Here is a 21,595-nt window from a genome sequence, read left to right as displayed (position 1 = left end):
AAATACTAATCCCAATAGTTTCTTTGATATGTTATCTCAACAGTGATTTTTAAGTTGCTTTCAATTACTGATTTTTTAATTTTCATAGATGAAATTGATAAAGAAATTATTTATTATGCTTGAGAAAAACACTGATTTCTCAGTAATATTGCATTTTAATATCAAAATAGAAAAACTTTTTTTTTTCTCAATAGTGATTTTTCCAATTTTGTAGATCCGTTATCTCAACAGTGATTTTAAGTCTCACGTAATTTAAATCGATATACAAATCGTTTTGCAAAAAAAAAATTAATATTGATTTTTAAAGGCATAATATAGATAGAAAATCACTAAATTATTTTTTATTTTAAGAAAAAACAATATTGGTTTTAGACAAAAATATATATATCTCTAAAAAGTGTTTTTTATTAGTTTCCTTGATCAGTTATCTTACTAGCGATTTTTTAAATCGATATATAAATTGTTTTGCTACATATAAATAATGATTTTTTAAGGCATATATAGAGTGAAAACCACGAATATTTCCATTCAATTTGAGAATGACAATATCGATTTTTGACTAGAAAAAATAATAATCTCAACAGTGATTTTTTCAGTTTTGTAGAGCTGTTAGTAAATAGTAATTTTTCAAATCCATGTACTTAAAATCGATATACAAGATAAGTAGTGATTTTTTTTTTAAATATATAGATTGAAAATCAGGAAAAATTTTATTTAATTTAAAATAAGGCAATATATTTTAAATAAGGCAAAATTACGCAAAATATTATAAATTTTGAGACAAGGTAACGTCAATTTCTGACAATAAACATATTGATCCCAACAGTGATTTATTATCTGAACATTAATTTTTAAGTCTCATGTACCTTAAACCGATAAACAAATCGTTTTGCAAAAAAAAAATTAATATTGATTTTTAAAGGCATAAAATAGATAGAAAATCATTAAATTATTTTTTATTTTAAGAAAAAGCAATATCGATTTTTGACAAAATAAATATTAATCTTAACAGTGATTTTTCCAATTCTATATATCTATCTACTTTCTGAACAGTAGATATATCTTAAATCTCATGTACTTAAAACCGATTACAAATTATTTTGCTTAAGATAAACAGTGATTTTTAAGGCATATACAGAATAAAAATTATGCAAAATATTATAAATTTTGAGACAAGGTAACGTCAATTTCTGACAATAAAAATATTAATCCCAACAGTGATTTATTATCTGAACATTATTTTTTAAGTCTCATCTACTTTGAATTGATATACAAATTGTTTTGCTTAACATAAATAGTGATCTTTAAAGCCATATACATATAGAATGAGAATTACGAAAATATTATTGGAAATAAATCTCAACAGTGATTTTTGAGTTTTATGTATCTTGAATTTATATATAAATTATTTTGCTTAAGATAAACAATGATTTTTTTAAGGCATGCATAGAATGAAAAATCACTAAACATTTTAATTAATTTGAGATAAGGCAACATCAATTTTTAAGAAGCAAAAATATGAATCTCAATAGTGATTTTTTTAGTTTTGTATAGCTGTTATCTCAACAGTGAATTCATAATTTATGTATGTACCTTGATTCGCTAAACAGTTTATATTTAATTATAAATAAAAACAGTGGTTTTCAGAGGCTATAGAATAAAAATCTCAAAAAATATTATTTAATTTGAGATTAAAATCACCTTTTAACACGTATTAATTTTATTCTAAATACTAATCCCAATAGTTTCTTTGATATGTTATCTCAACAGTGATTTTTAAGTTGCTTTCAATTACTGATTTTTTAATTTTCATAGATTTTTTATATAGAATATAGAAAATTAAAATAGAAAATAGAAATATAGAAATTGATAAAGAAATTATTTATTATGCTTGAGAAAAACACTGATTTCTCAGTAATATTGCATTTTAATATCAAAATAGAAAAACTTTTTTTTTTCTCAATAGTGATTTTTCCAATTTTGTAGATCCGTTATCTCAACAGTGATTTTAAGTCTCACGTAATTTAAATCGATATACAAATCGTTTTGCAAAAAAAAAATTAATATTGATTTTTAAAGGCATAATATAGATAGAAAATCACTAAATTATTTTTTATTTTAAGAAAAAACAATATTGGTTTTAGACAAAAATATATATATCTCTAAAAAGTGTTTTTTATTAGTTTCCTTGATCAGTTATCTTACTAGCGATTTTTTAAATCGATATATAAATTGTTTTGCTACATATAAATAATGATTTTTTAAGGCATATATAGAGTGAAAACCACGAATATTTCCATTCAATTTGAGAATGACAATATCGATTTTTGACTAGAAAAAATAATAATCTCAACAGTGATTTTTTCAGTTTTGTAGAGCTGTTAGTAAATAGTAATTTTTCAAATCCATGTACCTTAAATCGATATACAAGATAAGCAGTAAAAAATCACGAAAAATTTTATTTAATTTAAGGTAAGGCAGGCAATATCGATTTTTGACAAGAAAAAATATTAATCTTAATAGTGATTTTTCCAATTTCATAGATCTACTTTCTAAACAGTAGATATTTTTTAAAACTCATGTACTTTAAACCGATTACACATTATTTTGCTTAAGATAAACAGTGATTTTTAAGGCATATATAGAATAAAAATTACCTACGCAAAATATTATAAATTTTAAGAAAAGGCTACGTCAATTTCTGACAATAAAAAATATAAATCTCAACAGTGATCTATTATCTAAACATTAATTTTTAAGTCTCATGTACTTTTAATCGATATACAAATTGTTTTGCTTTAGATAAATAGTGATCTTTAAAGCCATATACATATAAAATAAAAATTACGAAAATATTATTTGAGATAAATCTCAACAGTGATTTTTCCAATTTCGTAGATCTGTGATCTCAACAATCATATTTTGTTACTTTAAACTGTTATAACGGTTTGAATACAAATCGTTTTGCTTAAGATGAACAATAATTTTTTATCGAAAACGAAATGAAATACCGATTTTAAATAAAAAAATATATAAACAGTGACGTTTGCAGTTTGATAGACCTGAAATCAACAAAGTGCCTTCCTTGAAAAAAAAATTTTAAAGCATATCCACCAAACAAACATATTACCTGAGATATATCGACATAAAATAATTATCACAAATGTGACTTCTCAAACCCTTTCATAAGAAATATGTTTTTTCCTAAAATAAATAATAATTTCTCAAGTGAACAAAATGTGCTAAACGTAGAATGAACTAAAATTAAAAAAATCTTATTTTGTTCAAGATAGATAAACAATTTATCTTATTATTGATTCTTAAGATTCTACGCACCTGGAGAGATTCAACTTCTTGATAATTATGATAAACTCTTGATAATTGATAATTATGATTTAATTTTCAGGGCATATTGAATCAGAATCAAGAAAATTATCATTTTGTTCTTCACAACATTTGAGATGTTAATATATTTATCACAACAGTGATTTTTTTAAAGTTGAGCCTGAAATCAATAGACAAATTGTGTTTTAGACAATTTATATTGTTGATAAATATCGTACTTGGTCGGTCGTAAATTATTATCGAATATATATCTCAATAGTGATTTTGAATAAAATGGTAAAAGTGGGCCTTAAGAAAAGTGCATTTTTATGGTAAGTGACACAACTATAAAAAGAAGATATATTATTTACCAGATATAAAATTATACAGGGTGTCCCGGTTCATGTGGGAAATCTCTCGTATTCAAGTAGAACATCGAAAAATAATAGCGAACGCTCCTATGAAAAAAATTCCTACAGGCCTTCATTACGAAGATACAGCCTCCTAAAAGACGCTGCTGGAAATTGGTTTTTCATAAATTACTTTTAAATTACCCGGTAGAATTTAATAGAAATTTTAGGTGATGAACACTATTAGGGACCTCTTAAAATGACATCCTTAAAATACATTTACCTTGTTTAATTTACCAGGGGCGGATTAGGTTGTACACTTTAATGCGTATAGTTTTAACACCCTGTATGTTAAAATAAATTTGGATACCTTGAACACTAGGCTAAAAAAAAGGTACTCTTGTTCATTATCGATAAAATGAACCGTTTTGGACAAAAAAATAATAAACGAGCTAATGTTTTTTTTTTTTTTTAATGAGATAAGTACGCTAGTTATTTAAAGAACAGAGAAATTTCGATGTAAGTCATTTAATTTAAAATAATACATGTTCCTAAAAATACAGTGATGTCCTAAAAAATACTTTTACAGGGTCCGCCCCTGGTAAAGTAAACAAGGTAAATGTATTTTAAGGATGTCATTTTAAGAGGTCCCTACTAGTGTTCATCACCTAAAATTTTTTTTAAATTCTACTGGGTAGTCTTAAAGTAATTTATGAAAAACCGATTTCTAGCAGCGTCCTTTAGAAGGCTGTATCTTCGTAAAAAAGGCCTGTAGGAATTTTTTTTTATAGGACCGTTCGGTATTATTTTTCGATGTTCTATCTGGATCCGAGAGATTTCCCACATGAACCCTGTATAATAATAAATAATTGGTAATTTTTTGACACAGTTTGGTAAACCTCTAACAATTTATCTCATAAAATATGCGTGAAAGTTGAAATTACAAGATGCAAAAAAAACATAAAAATTTATATTTTATGTTTTTTTATGGCCCTAATAAATAAATTTAACATTTGATACAAATGCTGTGTTAAAAAAGTAATTAGATGTTCGGTACTTGTTGCTGAACCTGATGTTCCATTCAGTATAATTCAATGTTTAACGCTCAACTTAAATTTTGAATCATACAAGAAAATTGTCTGCATGAATATTGTAGGAAATTTTATTGGAACGTAAGCCACAATTCCGCAAGTTATTACAAGGAAAAAGTTGAAAAATTGCATAAACAACAAATACGATTTGTAAATAGGTGCAAACCAACAATTATAATGTGATATATTAAAATCTATTGTGCATGACGGAGATAATAAAAAAAAAGCCACAACATGTCAGTTGAAAACGTCGAATTTAGCATTTCTGGATGTGGGTTCACTAAACTGAGTCATTTTCTGAATTATTTTTAATTCAATTTTTAAGAAGCGTCAAAGACGTAACAGTAAATCTTTGATTACTGGAGTAAGGACTCGTGCCTCTAAGAGTTCTGTGTAACGAGTCAAGGTGAGAGAGATGTGTGAGAGTATTATTTTGACCAGTAACATTTTGATTTCTAATAAAACCAAAAATGATAATAATACACCAAAAACTCTCTCATAATATCCGTTCACGCGACCGACGGCGGCGACTTGGATCGTTTACACTAATTTGAAATGTCCCAAAGCCGAAAGTGCAAAAGGACGACAGAAAAGAAACAAAAAAAAAAGAGAAATTGGACTCTCGCACAACCTAAAAGACATCAAAAGGACCATCTAAAATTAAATCTAGAGTGGATTAATTTCTGGGAATATTTCTTATTAAATTCAGCATCCGTTGGCAAACCTAAAATTATGCCTTGTCTCTTTAATAGCCCAATGTTTCTTAGATTCGGGTAAAGACGCGTGTTAAGAAAGCGGAAAATACGCGCTGGGTACAGAAATATTTATGGCCTCATTTTCCAACTAAATATACTGGCGTATATTACGTGCAATTTTATTGTATCGGATTTATTAAAAGTGTTATCGCTTTTCTGATTTTCTTGTTCAAAAGTGTGTCAATCTCAGCAGTGTTTTTTTTTAATTAAATGCACTACAATAAATTTTAAAAATATATTCGAGGATTTTAAATAATAAAATCTCTGTCTTAAATAATAATTCTGTCAACCTGTTAAATCGAAAAAATATTCTGAATAAATAATTTTACTATATTGTATTGATTATTTAGAAATAAGAAATGACTTTATTCTTCAAGGCTTTGAAATAATTGAGTGTCTCTGTATAAGGTTAGCAGTGATTCATCACACTTTATTGATTAGAATCACTACATTTAAAACGATAATCACATCAGTGATTTTTGAAACAAATTACAAACAAATTACTTTGATGAAGGTCAGCAGTTCAAGATTTATTATATTTAAAATGATAAAATCATAAGAGGGATTTTTTTAAGGTTCGTCATTAAAGTGCTTTGAAATGTAAAACTTGTACCCAAACAATGAGTTTTACATCATTTATACCCTGGAACGGCAAGTAAATAATTAAAAAATTAGTTTTGAGGATAAATTGAATAAGGCCCTTAATAAGTGATTATTTTGATTGCAAAAAATCTTTCTATAATAGCATGTTATAGTGATTTTTATCTCTATAGTGATTTTTTCTGGATTTATCAAACCAGCTTAAAAAACATTTGTTTTACATATACATAGTCGGTCCTTCGAGCCGGATTTTCAAAAAAAAAAAAAAAATAGCAATTAAGTCAACAAGAAGCAATGTTAAACCACACATATCTTACGAGTTTTATATCTCAGTTAAATTGTCTGAAACTAAATTAGAACATATAACTCAAATATCAATTAATTTCAATTTTATAATAATTTGGAAATTATACCCATTTATTAATAATTTCTACCTGAAATTACACCGTATAAATAAGTATATTTTATTACTTTTAATTCCCTTTTTTAATTATGTTCACTAAAATTAAACCTACGTTTTTCCATGTTTGAAATAACATGAAACTTAGACTGTGATTCCAAATGAAGTAATTTTTTCATTTTCACACTCCAAGGGTATAAATCTGTTAATTTAATTATTTGAAATTTAAATGTATGCCTTTTTTTTTGTTTGTAACCCATTAAGATTTTCAAATCCGACTTGGTACTTAGACTGTGGCTGTCAATGTTTACGTAACATTTAATTATTTTATAAAAATCTTTATATATCACAGTGCAAACGAATAAACTTATCTAGAATTTTTTTTTTGCATAGACTAGACCAGCATGGTACTTAGACTGTGACTCCAAATGAAGTAATTTGGACTCTTAGCCTGAAATCTTTTTTTTTTTTCATTTCTGTTATGTCACAGTCTAAAGGCATGTACCTGCTAATTTTTTTTTAATTTAAATTTTTAATTTAGAACCTATTTAAAAAAATCTTTCTATAATAGCATTTTTATCTCTGTAGTGATTTTTTCTGGATTTATCAAACCAGCTTAAAAAACATTTGTTTTACATCAGCGTGTGTTGACATTGAAATAAACAGATTTTATATTAAAAATTTCTAATATTCGGTTCTTCGAGCCGGATTTTCAAAAAAAAATACATAGCAATTAAGCCAACAAGAAGCAATGTTAAACCACACATATTTTACGAATTCTATATCTCAATTAAACCTCAACAGACCCAAAAATGTCTGAAACTAAATTAAAACATGTAACTCAAATATCAATTAATTTCACTTTTACAATAATTTGGAAATTATATCCATTTATTAATAATTTTTACCTGAAATTACACCCTATAAATAAGTATATTTTATTACTTTTAATTCGCTTGTTTTAATTATGTCCACTAAAATTAAGCTTAAGTTTTTCCATGTTTGAAACAACACGAAACTTAGACTGTGCTTCCAAAAGAAGTAATTTTTTCATTTTCACTCTCCAAGGGTATAAACCTGTTATACTCTATTTCAGAAGTGTGTAGAGCAATAAAACCTCATTAGGTATGCAAAAGTGGTACCTGGTGATCCACCAATATTTTATGCCACTACCTTAGTTGGGTATTAGTTTCAATGTAAAATTCTTTCTTTTCGTTGATTGCAGGTAGTGCCACCCGGTTTTGGGTCAATTTATGAGTTTTGCCCATTGTTACCCACTGATAAACATTGAAAACGGTTCGCCAAAGGCGTGCAACTGGGACTTGTTTTTTACCTTATAATTAATGTACTTAAATGCTATTTTATTTTAGAAAGTTACTTTTGTTTAAATGGAATAATATATTTTTTTCACAAATTTATTGAACATAATATGTAGAGTAAAACAGTTGAAAATGTCACTTTTGGATCTGGCACTTTTTGAACAGTGTATAACAATTTTAAATTATAATAGATTGTAGTCTTCTTCGTCATCTGACGAACTGTCATCACCTCTTGACATTATAATTAAAGGATCGACTGTCTGATCGATGAGGTTGTCAAGATCCCACATTTTGTCCTCTTGCTTAATTACATGCTGGACTGCTTTTCGCCAATTCTCTGGTGTCGCTTCCGTAATGGCTTGATCAAACAGTAGCTTAACATCTTTCATTTTAAAAGTCGTGTTTTGTCTTGCTACAAATCCTTTTACCTGCGCCCATATCAGTTCTATAGGATTTAGTTCGCAATGATATGGCGGTAAGCGCAGTACAGTTATATTATATTTTTCGGCTATATCTTCCACGGCGTATTTCATGAAACGAGTTTTGTGTGAGTTTGCTATTGCCAGCAGTTCTTTTTTTATCAAATTTGCTTCAAACGCAATACCTTTTGCAGTCAGCCAATCGATAATTTCTTGCTTTCTCCAACTTGAAGTTGGCGTCTTCTCTATTCGCCGTGAATGATAGCTTGCGTTATCCATAACCACCACCGAATTAGCCGGAAGAAATTTTATCATTTCACCAAAATAGTCCTCGAAAACGTCTGAGTTCATGTCTTCATGGTAATCTCCTGTGCGAGTCGACTCAAAGGTTAGCAGACCTTCTTTTAAAAATCCCTCTTCGCTTCCAATATGTGTGATTATAAGTCTTTTTCCTTTTCCCGAAGGTACTTTAATACCCGTAGACAGGCCTTCTATGAAAGCTTTGCGAGCACTGGTTATATTTTTGTCTTGCCACATTTTTTGGACTATATAACCTTCGTTAATCCACGTCTCATCAAGATAAAAAACTTTCTTTTGCTCCCTGCGGTACTGCTTGATACTTCTCAAGTATTGTCGTCTCCAACAAACAATTTCGTCGCTCTCCAGTAAAAGTGCTTTGCGGTTATGCTTTTCCCAGGCAAAATCCATATTTTTTAAAGTTTTCCATAAAAGTTTTCTACTTATCAACGGAATACTGTCATCTCGGCCAAGCTCCATTAAAATTTTGTCTAGGGTGGGTATTTCCTTTTTAAAATAAAAAGAGTGAACTTTTCTTCGAATTATACATTTAGCATTTTCATCAAGGACTTTTGTAGGTCGTCCTGGCTTTTGCTTGGGAGATTCCACTTGACCTGCTACTTTTCTTTCCCGCAACAATTTGAAAATGGTGGACTTTCCAATTCCACTCATTCGAGAACATTTTTCAACAATTTCTTGCACAGTAAAACTAGGGTAATCGTGTTTTATGCAATCATGTACATTTAAAATAATAACTTTTTCACTCAGCGATAGTGGAGAATTTTTAGTACATCTTTTCGTTGGACTGAATACCTCCATTTTTTAAATATTGGGATAATAATATTGTGATTACACTACAGCGTAGCAGTGACTACTAACGTTTAAAATATGATTTAAAAGTATTTATAGTCTGTATATATTACCTGACCCCATTTTTGCATGTTACAAAGCGTTAAAAGATAGGTACCTATACAAAAGGATTAAAAGTATTTATTTAGTATTTAATCTCTTTCAAAATAAAGGCATTTAATCCGTGAAAATTAAATTCATAAATATTATAAGTACCTGCGCCTATGAACTACCACGAAATGTAGCCAAACAGAACGGAATTCCCCAGTTTATTGCTCTATACACTTCTGAAATAGAGTATAACTTAATTATTTTAAATTAATAAGAATAAACTTGTCTAGAAACTATTTTTTTTGCATAGACTAGATCAGCATGGTACTTAGACTGTGACTCCTAATGAAGTAATTTGGACTCTTAGCCTGAAATCTTTTTTTTTTTTAATTTCTGTTATGTCACAGCCTAAAGGCATGTATCTGCTAATTTTTTTAAAATTCATATCCTATTAAAAAAATCTTTCTTTAATGGCATTTTTATCTCTATAGTGATTTTTTCTGTATTTACCAAACCAGCTTAAAAAACATTTGTTTTACATCAGCGTGTGTTGACTTTGAAATTAACAGATTTTATATTAAAAATGTCTAACATAGTCGGTCCTTCGAGCCGGATTTTCAAGCAATTAAGTCAACAAGAAACAATGTTTAACCGCACATATCTTACGAATTCTATATCTCAATTAAACCTCAGCAGACCCAAAAATGTCTGAAACTAAATTAGAACAAATCTGTTCCAATTAAGTTACACCCGTTGGCAAATGCGATCGTCATTTTCGCTAAACACATATCGTGAAATAAAACCGTATATGCGGGGCCCCACATATATCTGAAGAAGGAATGGATCGGAGAGTGAGGCTTTTTTCCTTCTACATATCCAACACTATAATTTAGACCACTTATGGACATTTGAAATTGAAATAACGAAAATGATGGTTCATGTCGTTTTTGTTGAGGTTGAGAGGGTATTAAAGGAGCTCTCATTTAATGACCGCCGGTCTTAGTTTCTTGTTTTGGTATGAACGGTGTTAGCTGCAGACTTGTTTTTGTTTTTTTTTTTTTTGTGGATTATGATAGCAGTTCAGTTGTTAAGTCACAGTCTAAGCACCAAAACGCTTTAGTTTGTCAATTTCTCGAGAGGTTTATTCGTTTGTTAAGGTTAAAAATAGACTTATCTCAAAATTGTATTCTTCTGATCTGTATTTGTAACAACAAACGTAATTATTTTTAACTTTAAAACCACTAAGAATTAAATTTTTTATTAGGAAAGTCACATAGAACAATAATATGTATTCGGCGTAAGACATTTCTTACGCTGAATACGTGTTGCTCGATAGTCAATTACAGTGTACAACTGACGAAATTCAATTCAATAAAATTTTTTGAAAAATTGTCTTATTTTTACAATCTCACAGTCTAATTGCACAAGTCTGTGGAACAAAGTATCTTCTGTATATACTAGAGCGCTATGGTACTTAGACTGTGACTTCAAATGAGGTACTTCTATTTTTAATACTGATACAATTAAATCTTTTATTTATTGATAGTTCACAGTCCAAACAAATAAATCTGTCAAAGATTTTTTTTTTTTTTTTAAATAAGCCATAGCGGTATTGGAGACTGTGACTCTACATTTTTTTAAATATCTTCTATTTACGTAGTATGTCGCAGTTCAAGCGCATTAACATGTTAAATATTAATGAGGGAAGAAGATTGTTAGTTAATATTAAAAACAATTTTCGTCTCTTCCTTTTTTTTGCTTTAAAATATATATATTTTTTTAAATTGATAACTCTAAAAGTAAGACATTAATAAATAAATTTGAGAAAAGAAATATAAATAAATTTGACAAAACTTGAGAAAAGAAGAAAAAAGACAACCAGCACAAACATACATACAAAGTAAATAAAATTATTATATATTTATGTGTGTTTTTTTTTGTACTCAAATAGGTAATTAATACTATTCTATTATGAATACTTAAGGCAAATATTAATTAATTTCACTTTTACAATAATTATTCGAAAATTATACCCATTTAATGATAATTTTTACATGAAATTACAAATTTCATGTAATTAGACATTCAGACATTCATTTAAAGCAACATTTTTTCTCTTTTTTTGAATTTTTTATGAATTATATTAATTATTTTTTTGTGTTTAAATCAGTTCTTAATGAATATCTCTAAGTATATTTTATTACGTTTAATTCTCCTGTTTTAATCATTTCCACTAAATTAAAAGTTAAGTTTTGCCATATTTTTTCATTTCTGTTATGTCACAGTCTAAGGGCATATATTTGTAAATTTTTTATTAATTTAAATTTTTAATTTATAACCTATTAAGAAGTTTAACCTAATTTGACTCGTCCATGACAAAATTTTTACTCCCGCTTGATACTTAGACTGTGTCTTGCAATAAGGGTTTTTTTTTAAATCATTATATGTATTTCAATATGTCATAGTCAAAACGACTAAGCATATCTAGAAATCGTTTTTTTTCTTGACAAATTAGATCAGCATGGTACTTAGACTGTAACTCTAGGTAAAGATTTTTTGGAATTTTAGCCTAGAATTTTGTTTTTTATTTACGTTATGTCACAGTCCAGGGGCGTAAACCTTTAAATTCTCTTAAATTTAAATTAAGCCTATTTTTAGTTTGTTACTAATTAAGAACTAACCAAATTGACTCACTGATGACGAAATTTATATTTTTATTAAGCTTGTCTATAAATTTAAAATCCAGCTTAGTATTGAGACTTTCAATAAAGTATTTTTAGTTTACATTTTTTTAGAGACCTTAATGTGTGTTTCAATGTCACAGTCTAAACGAATATGCCTGTCTAGAAATTATTTTTCTTGATTAACAAGACCAGCTTGGACCATTAGACTGTGACTCCAAATAAAATAATTTGGACTTTTAGCCTGGAACTTTTTTTTCATTTTTGTTATACCACAGTTCAAGTATTGTTACTCATGGATAAAAAAAAATAAAAATCTGACTTAGTACTTAGACTGTGACTTTCAATGAGGTATTTTTCTTTTTTTTATCATCTTTATACGAGGGCGTGACTTTTTGAATTTCCCGCCCTTTAATGGAAATGGCAACTCTGCTCCTGTCAACAGAGAACTGTTAGTTGACTGTCAAAATTTGAACAAGCTGCGTCATTTAGTTTGTGTTTGACAGCTGTTGATAGCAGACTACCACTCGTTTTGAGAAGAAAATGGAAAAAAGTGAATTTCGTGTGCTCATTAAGCATCATTTTTAACGGAAAAAAAACATCACTCAAACCAAGGCTAAGCTTGATAAATATTATGGGGACTCTGCACCATCCATTTCCATGGTAAAGAAGTGGTTTACTGAATTTCGATGTGGCCGTACAAGCACGGAAGATGCCGAACGTTTTGGACGCCCAGTCGAGGTCTGTACATCCAAAACAATCGAAAAATTCACGATATGGTTTTAGCCGATCGGAGATTGAAAGTGAGAGAGATTGTGGAAGCCATAGGCATCTCACATGGTTCAGTAGTTTCAGTTTTGAATGATCATTTGGGTATGAGAAAGCTGTCCACAAGATGGGTGCCGCGTTTGCTCACAATCGACCACAAACGCAACCGTGTGACAATTTCCCAGGAGTGTTTGGCGTTATTCAACCGCAATATGGACGAATTTTTGCATCGTTTCGTCACCGTGGACAAAACGTGAATCCACCACAACACGTCGAAGACCAAACAGCAGTCAAAACAGTGGATTTCTCGGGGTGAATCGGCGCCCAAGAAGGCAAAGGTGGGTTTGTCAGCCAATAAAGTCATGGCGACCGTTTTTTGGGATGCACGCGGTATAATCCACATTGACTATCTTCAAAAGGGGAAAACAATCAATGGAGAATATTATACCAACTTACTGGATAGATTCAATGAGGAACTGAAAGAAAAAAGACCACATTTGGCCAAAAAAAAAAGTTCTTTTCCACCAGGACAATGCAAGGGTCCATGGCAAAAATCCATGAATTACGAATTACTTCCTCATCTGCCCTAATCTTCAGATTTAGCCCCCAGTGACTATTTCCTATTCCCAAACTTAAAGAAATGGCTCGGCGGAAAGAGATTTGACTCCAACGACGAAATCATCTCTCAAACAAATGCCTATTTTGATGACCTCGACAAATCATATCTTTGCGAAAGGATAAAAAAATTGGAGAAACGTTGGACTAAGTGTATAGAACTCAAAGGAGACTATGTTGAAAAATAAAATACCTTTTTATATAAAAACCTGTCTTTTATCCAAAAAGTCACGGACTTATTGACCCGCCCTCGTATTAATTTCAATATGTTACAGTCCAAACTAATAAGTTTGTCTAGATTTTTTTTGATGAACTAGAGCAGCATGGTAGTTAGACTGTGAATCCAAACAAAGCATTTCAGCCTTAAAAAAAAATATTTTTTTTTAATTGTTGATATCTCACAGTCCAAGGGCATACACCTGTGGAAAAATTATTTATATTAAAGCAGACATAAAACTTAGAATGTGACTCCAAATTAATTATTTTTAATTTGCAACGTATTATAAGAACTCTAACCTAGCTTGGAACTTAAACTGTGAATGTATGAATTAGAGTCACAGTCTAAGCACCTTGCTACTCTTGTTTATTTAAAAGAGACTTGTTTCACTGGCTTACGCATTTAGGCTGTGCGATTTAAAAAATAAATAAATTTTTCCATAAAACATAATTTTATTTTTTTTTAATAAAGTTAAAATTGACTTCATTTGAAGTCACAAACCTCAATTATTTTATTATTTATTATAGAAGAAAATATATTCAGACAAGAAATGGGAACACACATTAATGGAAAATCTAGAAATACGATACGATATGGCGACGACAGTGTGATGATAAACTAGAAGACCTGCAACGTCTACTAAATAGTGAAAACGCTGAAGGACAAAAAATTGTGCTCAACATAAATAATAAGTCTAATCAGATTAATACGAAAAATATAAACAAGATAGTCCAGTTTAAATACCTTGGACTGAACATCTAAATCCAGATGGAGAAATAAGGTGTAGAATAGAAACAGCAATTCAAAAAAAGAAACCAACATTCTCCAATAATATTTCACCATTAAGAATAGTAATAAAATGATGTTTTTTATATCTAATTGTATAAATATAGGATAGAAAAACCTAATTTTGAAATGATCCAGATAATATAATTAAGAAACTAAATATAATAATGTTTGGTCCTTCATAACTATTTATGTTAAAACTTTATTACTAATTAACAAAGTCAATATTTTTTTTCATATATATGTATAATTTGCATTTACGTATTTGCCTTAATCTATGCATTATATTACTGATAAGCAGCAACTCAAAGCTAATTACCTCCATTTAAAGCGTTATCACAAAAATTACCTATATATTTGTATAAAAATGAATTATTTATAAAGCATGTTAATTATTGTAATATTAAAATTATACCTAGTTTGATACACGTAGCAAGGTTACGCCAACTATTAAAAAGTTTCCGTGATAAGAATTATTTCCATAAATAATATAAAATTGGCGCAAAGTGGTATTTAACAATAAAAATATAATTACAGGATTAAACAAACTTACCTATGTGCAGTTTAATCCAGATTATATGAAGCCTCGCCTCCATAAATAAGAATAGTGTAGTAGCTCCGTATGGCGTCAACTCACACAGTCCAAAGTCTATATCTTTTTTCTCTCTCGGATTCCCTAGACCCGGTCCTATTTACCCCATCACATCATTCTTATTCCAAGCTTGTTGCAACTAATTTGGGAAGGGAAATAAGGGGTGGGAGCTTATTTATGGAGGCGAGGCTTCATATAATCTGGATTAAACTGCACATAGGTAAGTTTGTTTAATCCTGTAATTATATTTCAGCCTCGCCTCCATAAATAAGAATAGTGTAGTAGTTTAAAGTAAGTTGCAACTATGATTAATCTGAAAAATTAAACCACCATTCTGATATAAATCTGATATATTCCAACAAAACTCCCCAAAGAACAAGTAATTGTATTATTCATATATGTACTAATTTCATGTAAATCTACAAACCCGCTATGAATTAATGGCGAAATAAATCATAAATTGCACATTGCTAAAGTAGTGCAAACAACTTATTAGTAAATAAGAATTAACTCTAAAAACAACAACTTAACCCTATAGATAACCTCTTAGGTCTATAAATAACAACTTATAGCTCTATAAAAAAAAATGCATAAAATAATCCATTTAAAAGAACTTAGGGATGGTTTAAAACGGTTTTGGCAAAATTAGTTTTATCGTTTATTAATGGCTTTTTATAAAACCTGGCAAATGTTTTAGACCTTTCAGTCCACCCTGCTGCCAACCGAATATTGTCATAGCTTAGCCCTTTCCTGGCGGCAGCAGATGTGGAAGCGTGTCTAGTACTATGCCCACTGAAATGTTTCTCATCTATTCCGCTTTTTGCCAACACAGTTTTCAGCCATCTACTGATCGTTTGAGAACTAGCTGTTCGATATGGTTTTTTCAAAGTTATGAATAAACAATTAATGTTTCCCCTAATAGAGTGAGTTCTCTGTATGTATAAAAGTAAGGCTTTTGCCGGACATATTGCATTATCTGTGAAGAATGGGAGGATAAGCGTAGGCTGTATTTTATTAACATTAGAAGTCTTTAACCTTTTAGAGATTTTTATTTCTAATCTGTCAGGGTAATTTTCAATGTTACTTAACTCTATGCTTGCCAGTGTCTGTACACGTTGACCTGTAGCCAGAGCAAGAAGCATAGCCGTTTTAAAAGTTAAATGTTCTATAGTCAAATTATTAATGTATGTGTTTTTTATATAATTAAGAACAATACTTGGATCCCAAGTAATGTCGTATTTGGGAAGAGGAGGTCGTAAAGCGCTGAACCCTTTAAATATTCGTTTAATTCTAAAATCTTCACTAAGATTTGGACCTAAAATCTGTGAGAGAGCTGCTCTGTATGAATTTAAAGAACTAAAAGAGGCGCCCTTATTAAACTGTAGCGTTAAGAACTTCAGTACCGTCGGAATCGATAGAGAATAAATGCTCGTTTTTTCCTGGCTGCAGAACTTCCACCATAGCTTTAAGCCAACATTATACTGCTTAATAGTATTAGTTGTGATTGATGCAAGGCATATATCCAACGATTCGGTAGGAACTCCTCCTAACTTCAATGCTTCGCTGATACAATCCCTGCTGCCAGGGTAGTTTTTCTCCAAAGGGGGTGTGGTGTGCTGTTGAAAGACATTAGATTTTTATAGGGTGCAAAAATTATAGGTTCTCTCTCTAGAAGTGAGAGAAAAACAGGATACCAAGGCTGAGCTGTCCAGAGAGGCACCACTAAAATACCTCTTGCATTGTCAGAGATTATTTTGTTAAGCACTCTTAGGATTAAGGCAAATGGTGGGAATGCATAGAATTTAAGCTGATTCCAATTTAGTGTGAATGCATCTATTGCAATGCTCTCTGGATCCCTCAGCCATGAAACAAATTTCCCGCACTTTGCGTTTGTTCTAGATGCAAATAGATCAATTTCTGGTTCGCCAAAAGATGAAGATATCTTCATAAATGCTGGTAGATCCAGAGCCCATTCAGTCTCTGTTGCCAAACTACGAGATTCATGATCCGCTTCCCAGTTGTCTATAGATTTTATATAAGACGCGTATAAAAATAAATTTCTTTCCTCACACCATTGCCATATAGTGCGTGAAAGATTATTGAGTTTAGGGTATTGTACACTGCCCATTTTATTGATATATGCTAATGCTGTAGTATTATCGACACGGCACAGAATGTTGCAATTTGACAGATGGCTGGCAAAACACTTGAGTCCAAAGAAAACAGCTAGTAATTCCAGATAATTTATATGATATTCTTTTTCAACTACTGACCAGAACCCCCGCGATTTTTTGCCTAAACAGCTAATGCCCCAGCCTGTAGAAGATGCATCTGAAAATATTTCTATTGCAAACGAGTCAATTTGAATAAAGTTTTTCGCCTTTGGTAAGTTTTTAATCCACCACTGAAAATCCTCATAGAGTAATGGTAGAATTTTCATTGTTGCATTATAGTTTTCATTTGAACTCTGCAATGCTAGAAATTTTTGGCGCTCAAAATACTTTGTGTATAGCCAACCATATTTAATACCAGGACAAATAGATGTTACTTTCCCTAGCATTCTGGCAAAGTCTCTAATACTACATTTTTCTAATAATAAGAATTTTGAAACCAGTTCTAGGGTGCTTGAAACTTTATCTTGAGGAAGGCTTACTGACATATCTATCGAACTATAAATAAAGCCAATATACTGAATTACCTGGGAAGGAATCAAGATACTTTTCTCATAGTTAGGCACAAACCCTAATTTAAGTAAGAGATCCAAAGTCTCATTCCGATTAGTTAAACATTCTGCATAAGTGTTACCAATAAGCAAAATGTCATCTAAAAAAACCACCGAGAGAAAGCCTCTCGCTCTTAGAAAACTAAATATAGGTTTCATTAATTTAGTGAACACATAAGGCGCTATATTGAGACCAAATGGCAGACAATTGAATTCATAAATGACCCCATTAAATTTAAATCTCAAATACCTTCTATATTTTCTGTGAACTGAAATTAGAAAATATGCATCCCTAAGGTCTATTTTACACATGAAACAATTTTTCTTAATCAAATTTTTTACTGTACGGTTATCCTCCATTTTGAAATGATGACAAATTATATGTTTGTTAACATTTTTTAGGTTTAGAATCAGTCTGTGAGAACCATCACTTTTTGGCCTAAGAAAAATATTTGAGATATATTGATTTTTGCACCAAGAGACTTTACTAATTACTTTATTTAATAGTAATTTATTGATGCAGTTTTGAATAGAAGCACGTTCTGCAGGTGACCAAGATGTAGTTTTAAAATTATACTGTTTTGGATAGTCTACAAACGGTATTTTAACACCTCTAACCCAGCTAAGAACTAAACGGTCTTGACAAAATTTGGTCCAGGCCGGATAGAAAACCTTTAATCTTTCAGCAATACACACCTGTTTATTTAGGTTTGCCAACGTCGAACTGCTCGCTTGCGTTGAGGGTTGTTGTTCATCACTGTATTGTAAGCCCTGTGCTGGGTTGGATATTTGGGCACTGGTCGGTATTGACGCGGGTTCCCCTCTCGACGTGTCGTCCCTCGCTGTTGCCGAGAAGGGGCCTTGGAGTTTAAAGGCTTTTTATATGAAGTTTTGTTTGGCTTCGGTTTAAGTATCTTTCCGGAAACCTCCAGATTCTTAGCGGCTTTAAGCCGCTCCTCCAAATTCTCTCCAAACAAAAAACCATCTGGGGTAATATTTTCCTTGTTTGCCTCTTGAAATTCTTGATTTAAATTTACGGCAATTAAAGCTCTACGAGTTTTCGATTGTTGATGAAAAAGATCTAGGAGTAATTTACTTGTATCATTAAGCAAACTAATGTGCTGGCGATTACCGCCCCCCTCTTCCGACAGAACCGAACTAAAAAGTTGCCCTATAGCAGCCAAAGTTGCAGCCACCTGCTGTTGTTCTGCAGCCAAGCGATTGTCTCTCGACACATTTGAGGGAGACACAGCCTTTTCGATTAGTGGATTGAGTTTTGGCGCTGCCATGGCCGATAAATTTTTAGGTGGAAGATGAGCCTCACATAGTTTCCTTTTGTCTTCGTCTGACAAACCTTCAGCTAATAGCTTGTCCCACCGCAAAGCTAGATCGTCATGTAGACTAGGGCCATATTTTTTTATGTTAAAATCTTTAGGTCCCAAAATGGCAACAACATCGTCTGACAGTAAGGCATTATTTTGAGGAGAAGTATGCTCTTCGGCTAAAACCAAAAAATATAATGGGAAACTATAAAGATAAAACCTCTGATTTTTATTGACACATTACAATTTCCTTCTATTTATGTATTTATTTATTTATTTTTTAATTTATTCTTGAACCATCTGTCGTTGGCATAGGTCGGCATTGGTATGGCAAATCAGGTACCCTCGATGATACCTCCAATTGAGTATATTTGTATTGATACTATATCGCAAAATAAGTATAAATACCTACTCAATTTTTCCCATAGAGAAATAAGTTAGTATTCTCGATGATACTATGTGGCAATAAAGGTATACTCGATGATACCTCATAAAGAAAAAATATTCTCTCTGATACTATAATATGCCACAATAGGTATACTCGATGATACCTCATAAAGAAAAAGTATTCTCTCTGATACTATAATATGCCAAAATAGGTATACTCAATGATACCTTATCATTAATAGTTTGCCATGCATATGCTCAACGATATAGTAAGAAATGCAAGAGTGCTTCCTTGATCTTACTGCCAGTATAATATAGTTTAATCGCTCACCGCGCGATAAATAAATCGGTTTAAAAACACAACACCGCATTAATAGGGTTTCTTTTACTTACCGGCAAAATTCGATTCAGCTCCCTCTGTAACCAAAATATTTTCCTGGGCGGTGTCCGCCTCGTTATCGGTGGACCTATCCATTATCAGCGATCCTGGGGATGTCGGGTTGCTTATACAGCGAGACAAAGACGAACTGCGCGATTCATGCGAAGAAGACGAAGATGTAGAGATCCGACGAAGCCGCTTACGCGTACTCGGACCACTACGACTACGACTTCGAATTTTATTTATCTTTTCGATATTTTGTAATCGTTTGTTCATATTTTCGAGGTAACTTAATACCTTATTAATAGAAGGATCTGCTTTCTTAACTCGGGAAGGGCTACGAGACCGATGTACTGACAATCTTTTAGACATTTCGTTTACACTTCACAAAATTACCCGCACTTTTTAACACTGACTGGTTCGAGTCGACACACAAACGAAGAATGATGTGATGGGGTAAATAGGACCGGGTCTAGGGAATCCGAGAGAGAAAAAAGATATAGACTTTGGACTGTGTGAGTTGACGCCATACGGAGCTACTACACTATTCTTATTTATGGAGGCGAGGCTGAAATATAATGTTTAACTTATGCCGAGTACCCATGTATTGATATAAACACGTCTTTTTAATTATTATCTTTAATATGATAACCCTATTAGTTATTACAGCTTTTTTAATGTTCGTTTTTGGTCCTTCCGCTTGAGAGTTTTTTTCGTTAAATTTAGCCTGGAAGAAATTATTCCTCAGATCTCTGTATATGACCGTGACTCGAAGGACCAATAACGTAAAATACTTTTTGAAAAAATGTGAAATAATGATAAAATATTTCAACATTAATTTATTTAACTAAGTATAGCTGGAAAAAAACCGAATATGACGTATCGGTATCATCAACGACGCCATAGTAATGACCCATATCACAACAATGACGAACTTTATATCTAAAAATTTCATCTGTCCCCCTGTTGTATTATGGGTTATCGCGGGTCCCATTCAAACCCCATTAAATACAAATAATGATATCTCCCATAGGAATGTTATGTCCCGTGATTTATGTCGAACATCGTGGGGCATCCTTTATTTGTGGCGATATTATTATGTATAATGTAAAAGAAAGAGATCTATCAACTGTCAGATGGGGACGGGGTTTACGCGGGAAAACAACCGACTCGATTTAGATAATCTCAACGGAGAATCGCGAGACTCTCCGTGAGCCCGATACCCATCGGTATTCAATATTGTCCGATTCAATCATCATTCACTATCGAAACTAATTGATTCCATTCTTCGGAATGACAATGGAAACTGTATTATGTTTTAGTTTCGAGGGTATATGTCATGACACTATGCGATGCTGTATGGGAATCACGCGGTTCATTAATGTTTTATGGGATTATGTAACGTTGTCCAGGGTACGTGGGTGTCAAAATATCTGGAAAACTAATAGATTTATTAAAGTTGTTTTTATGTAGCAGGGTCTTAATATATAATATTACTATTAAGCAATTTTTCAATTGGAAGCAACAGAAATTGAGTTTTTTAAGGAAGTTTGGTCAAGGCCTATGAAAAAATTATTAGAAACCATTTTTATAGAATAAGATCTGACAAATAATTATACTTCCTAGTGATTTTTCCAAAATGTAGTCTTGTAACTCTATTTTATGACATTT

General features: G+C 31.1%; 2 protein-coding genes across 8 annotated transcripts in view; both read right to left on the bottom strand.

The window, feature by feature from the left end:
* The window catches only part of LOC126734838 (protein dead ringer-like), a 235,509-nt gene that overhangs the window by 184,849 nt on the left and 29,065 nt on the right, over nt 1-21,595 (bottom strand). The window lies entirely within an intron of this gene.
* LOC126734842 (uncharacterized) lies at nt 15,447-20,495 on the bottom strand. Of its 2 annotated transcripts, XM_050438620.1 has the most exons (3): nt 19,939-20,491; nt 18,533-19,337; nt 15,447-16,730 (listed from the first exon to the last, which is right to left on the bottom strand). In XM_050438620.1, the coding sequence occupies exons 1-2, from the start codon at nt 20,294-20,296 to the stop codon at nt 18,541-18,543; spliced, it is 1,155 nt and encodes a 384-aa protein (XP_050294577.1). In that variant the 5' UTR covers nt 20,297-20,491; the 3' UTR covers nt 15,447-16,730; nt 18,533-18,540. The 2 variants fall into 2 exon arrangements, with proteins under 2 accessions (XP_050294577.1, XP_050294576.1); XM_050438619.1 differs by having other exon boundaries at nt 15,447-19,337; nt 19,939-20,495.

The sequence above is a fragment of the Anthonomus grandis genome, chromosome 4, assembly GCF_022605725.1.
Source record: "Anthonomus grandis grandis chromosome 4, icAntGran1.3, whole genome shotgun sequence".
NCBI lineage: Eukaryota > Metazoa > Arthropoda > Insecta > Coleoptera > Curculionidae > Anthonomus > Anthonomus grandis.
Note: the sequence above shows the minus strand (reverse complement) of the source record. Positions and strands in the feature narration are given on the sequence as shown.

Bases quoted from the DNA above. Each gene is read 5' to 3' on its own strand.
- LOC126734842 (XM_050438619.1), bottom strand. From the start codon at position 18,196: ATGGAGGATAACCGTACAGTAAAAAATTTGATTAAGAAAAATTGTTTC.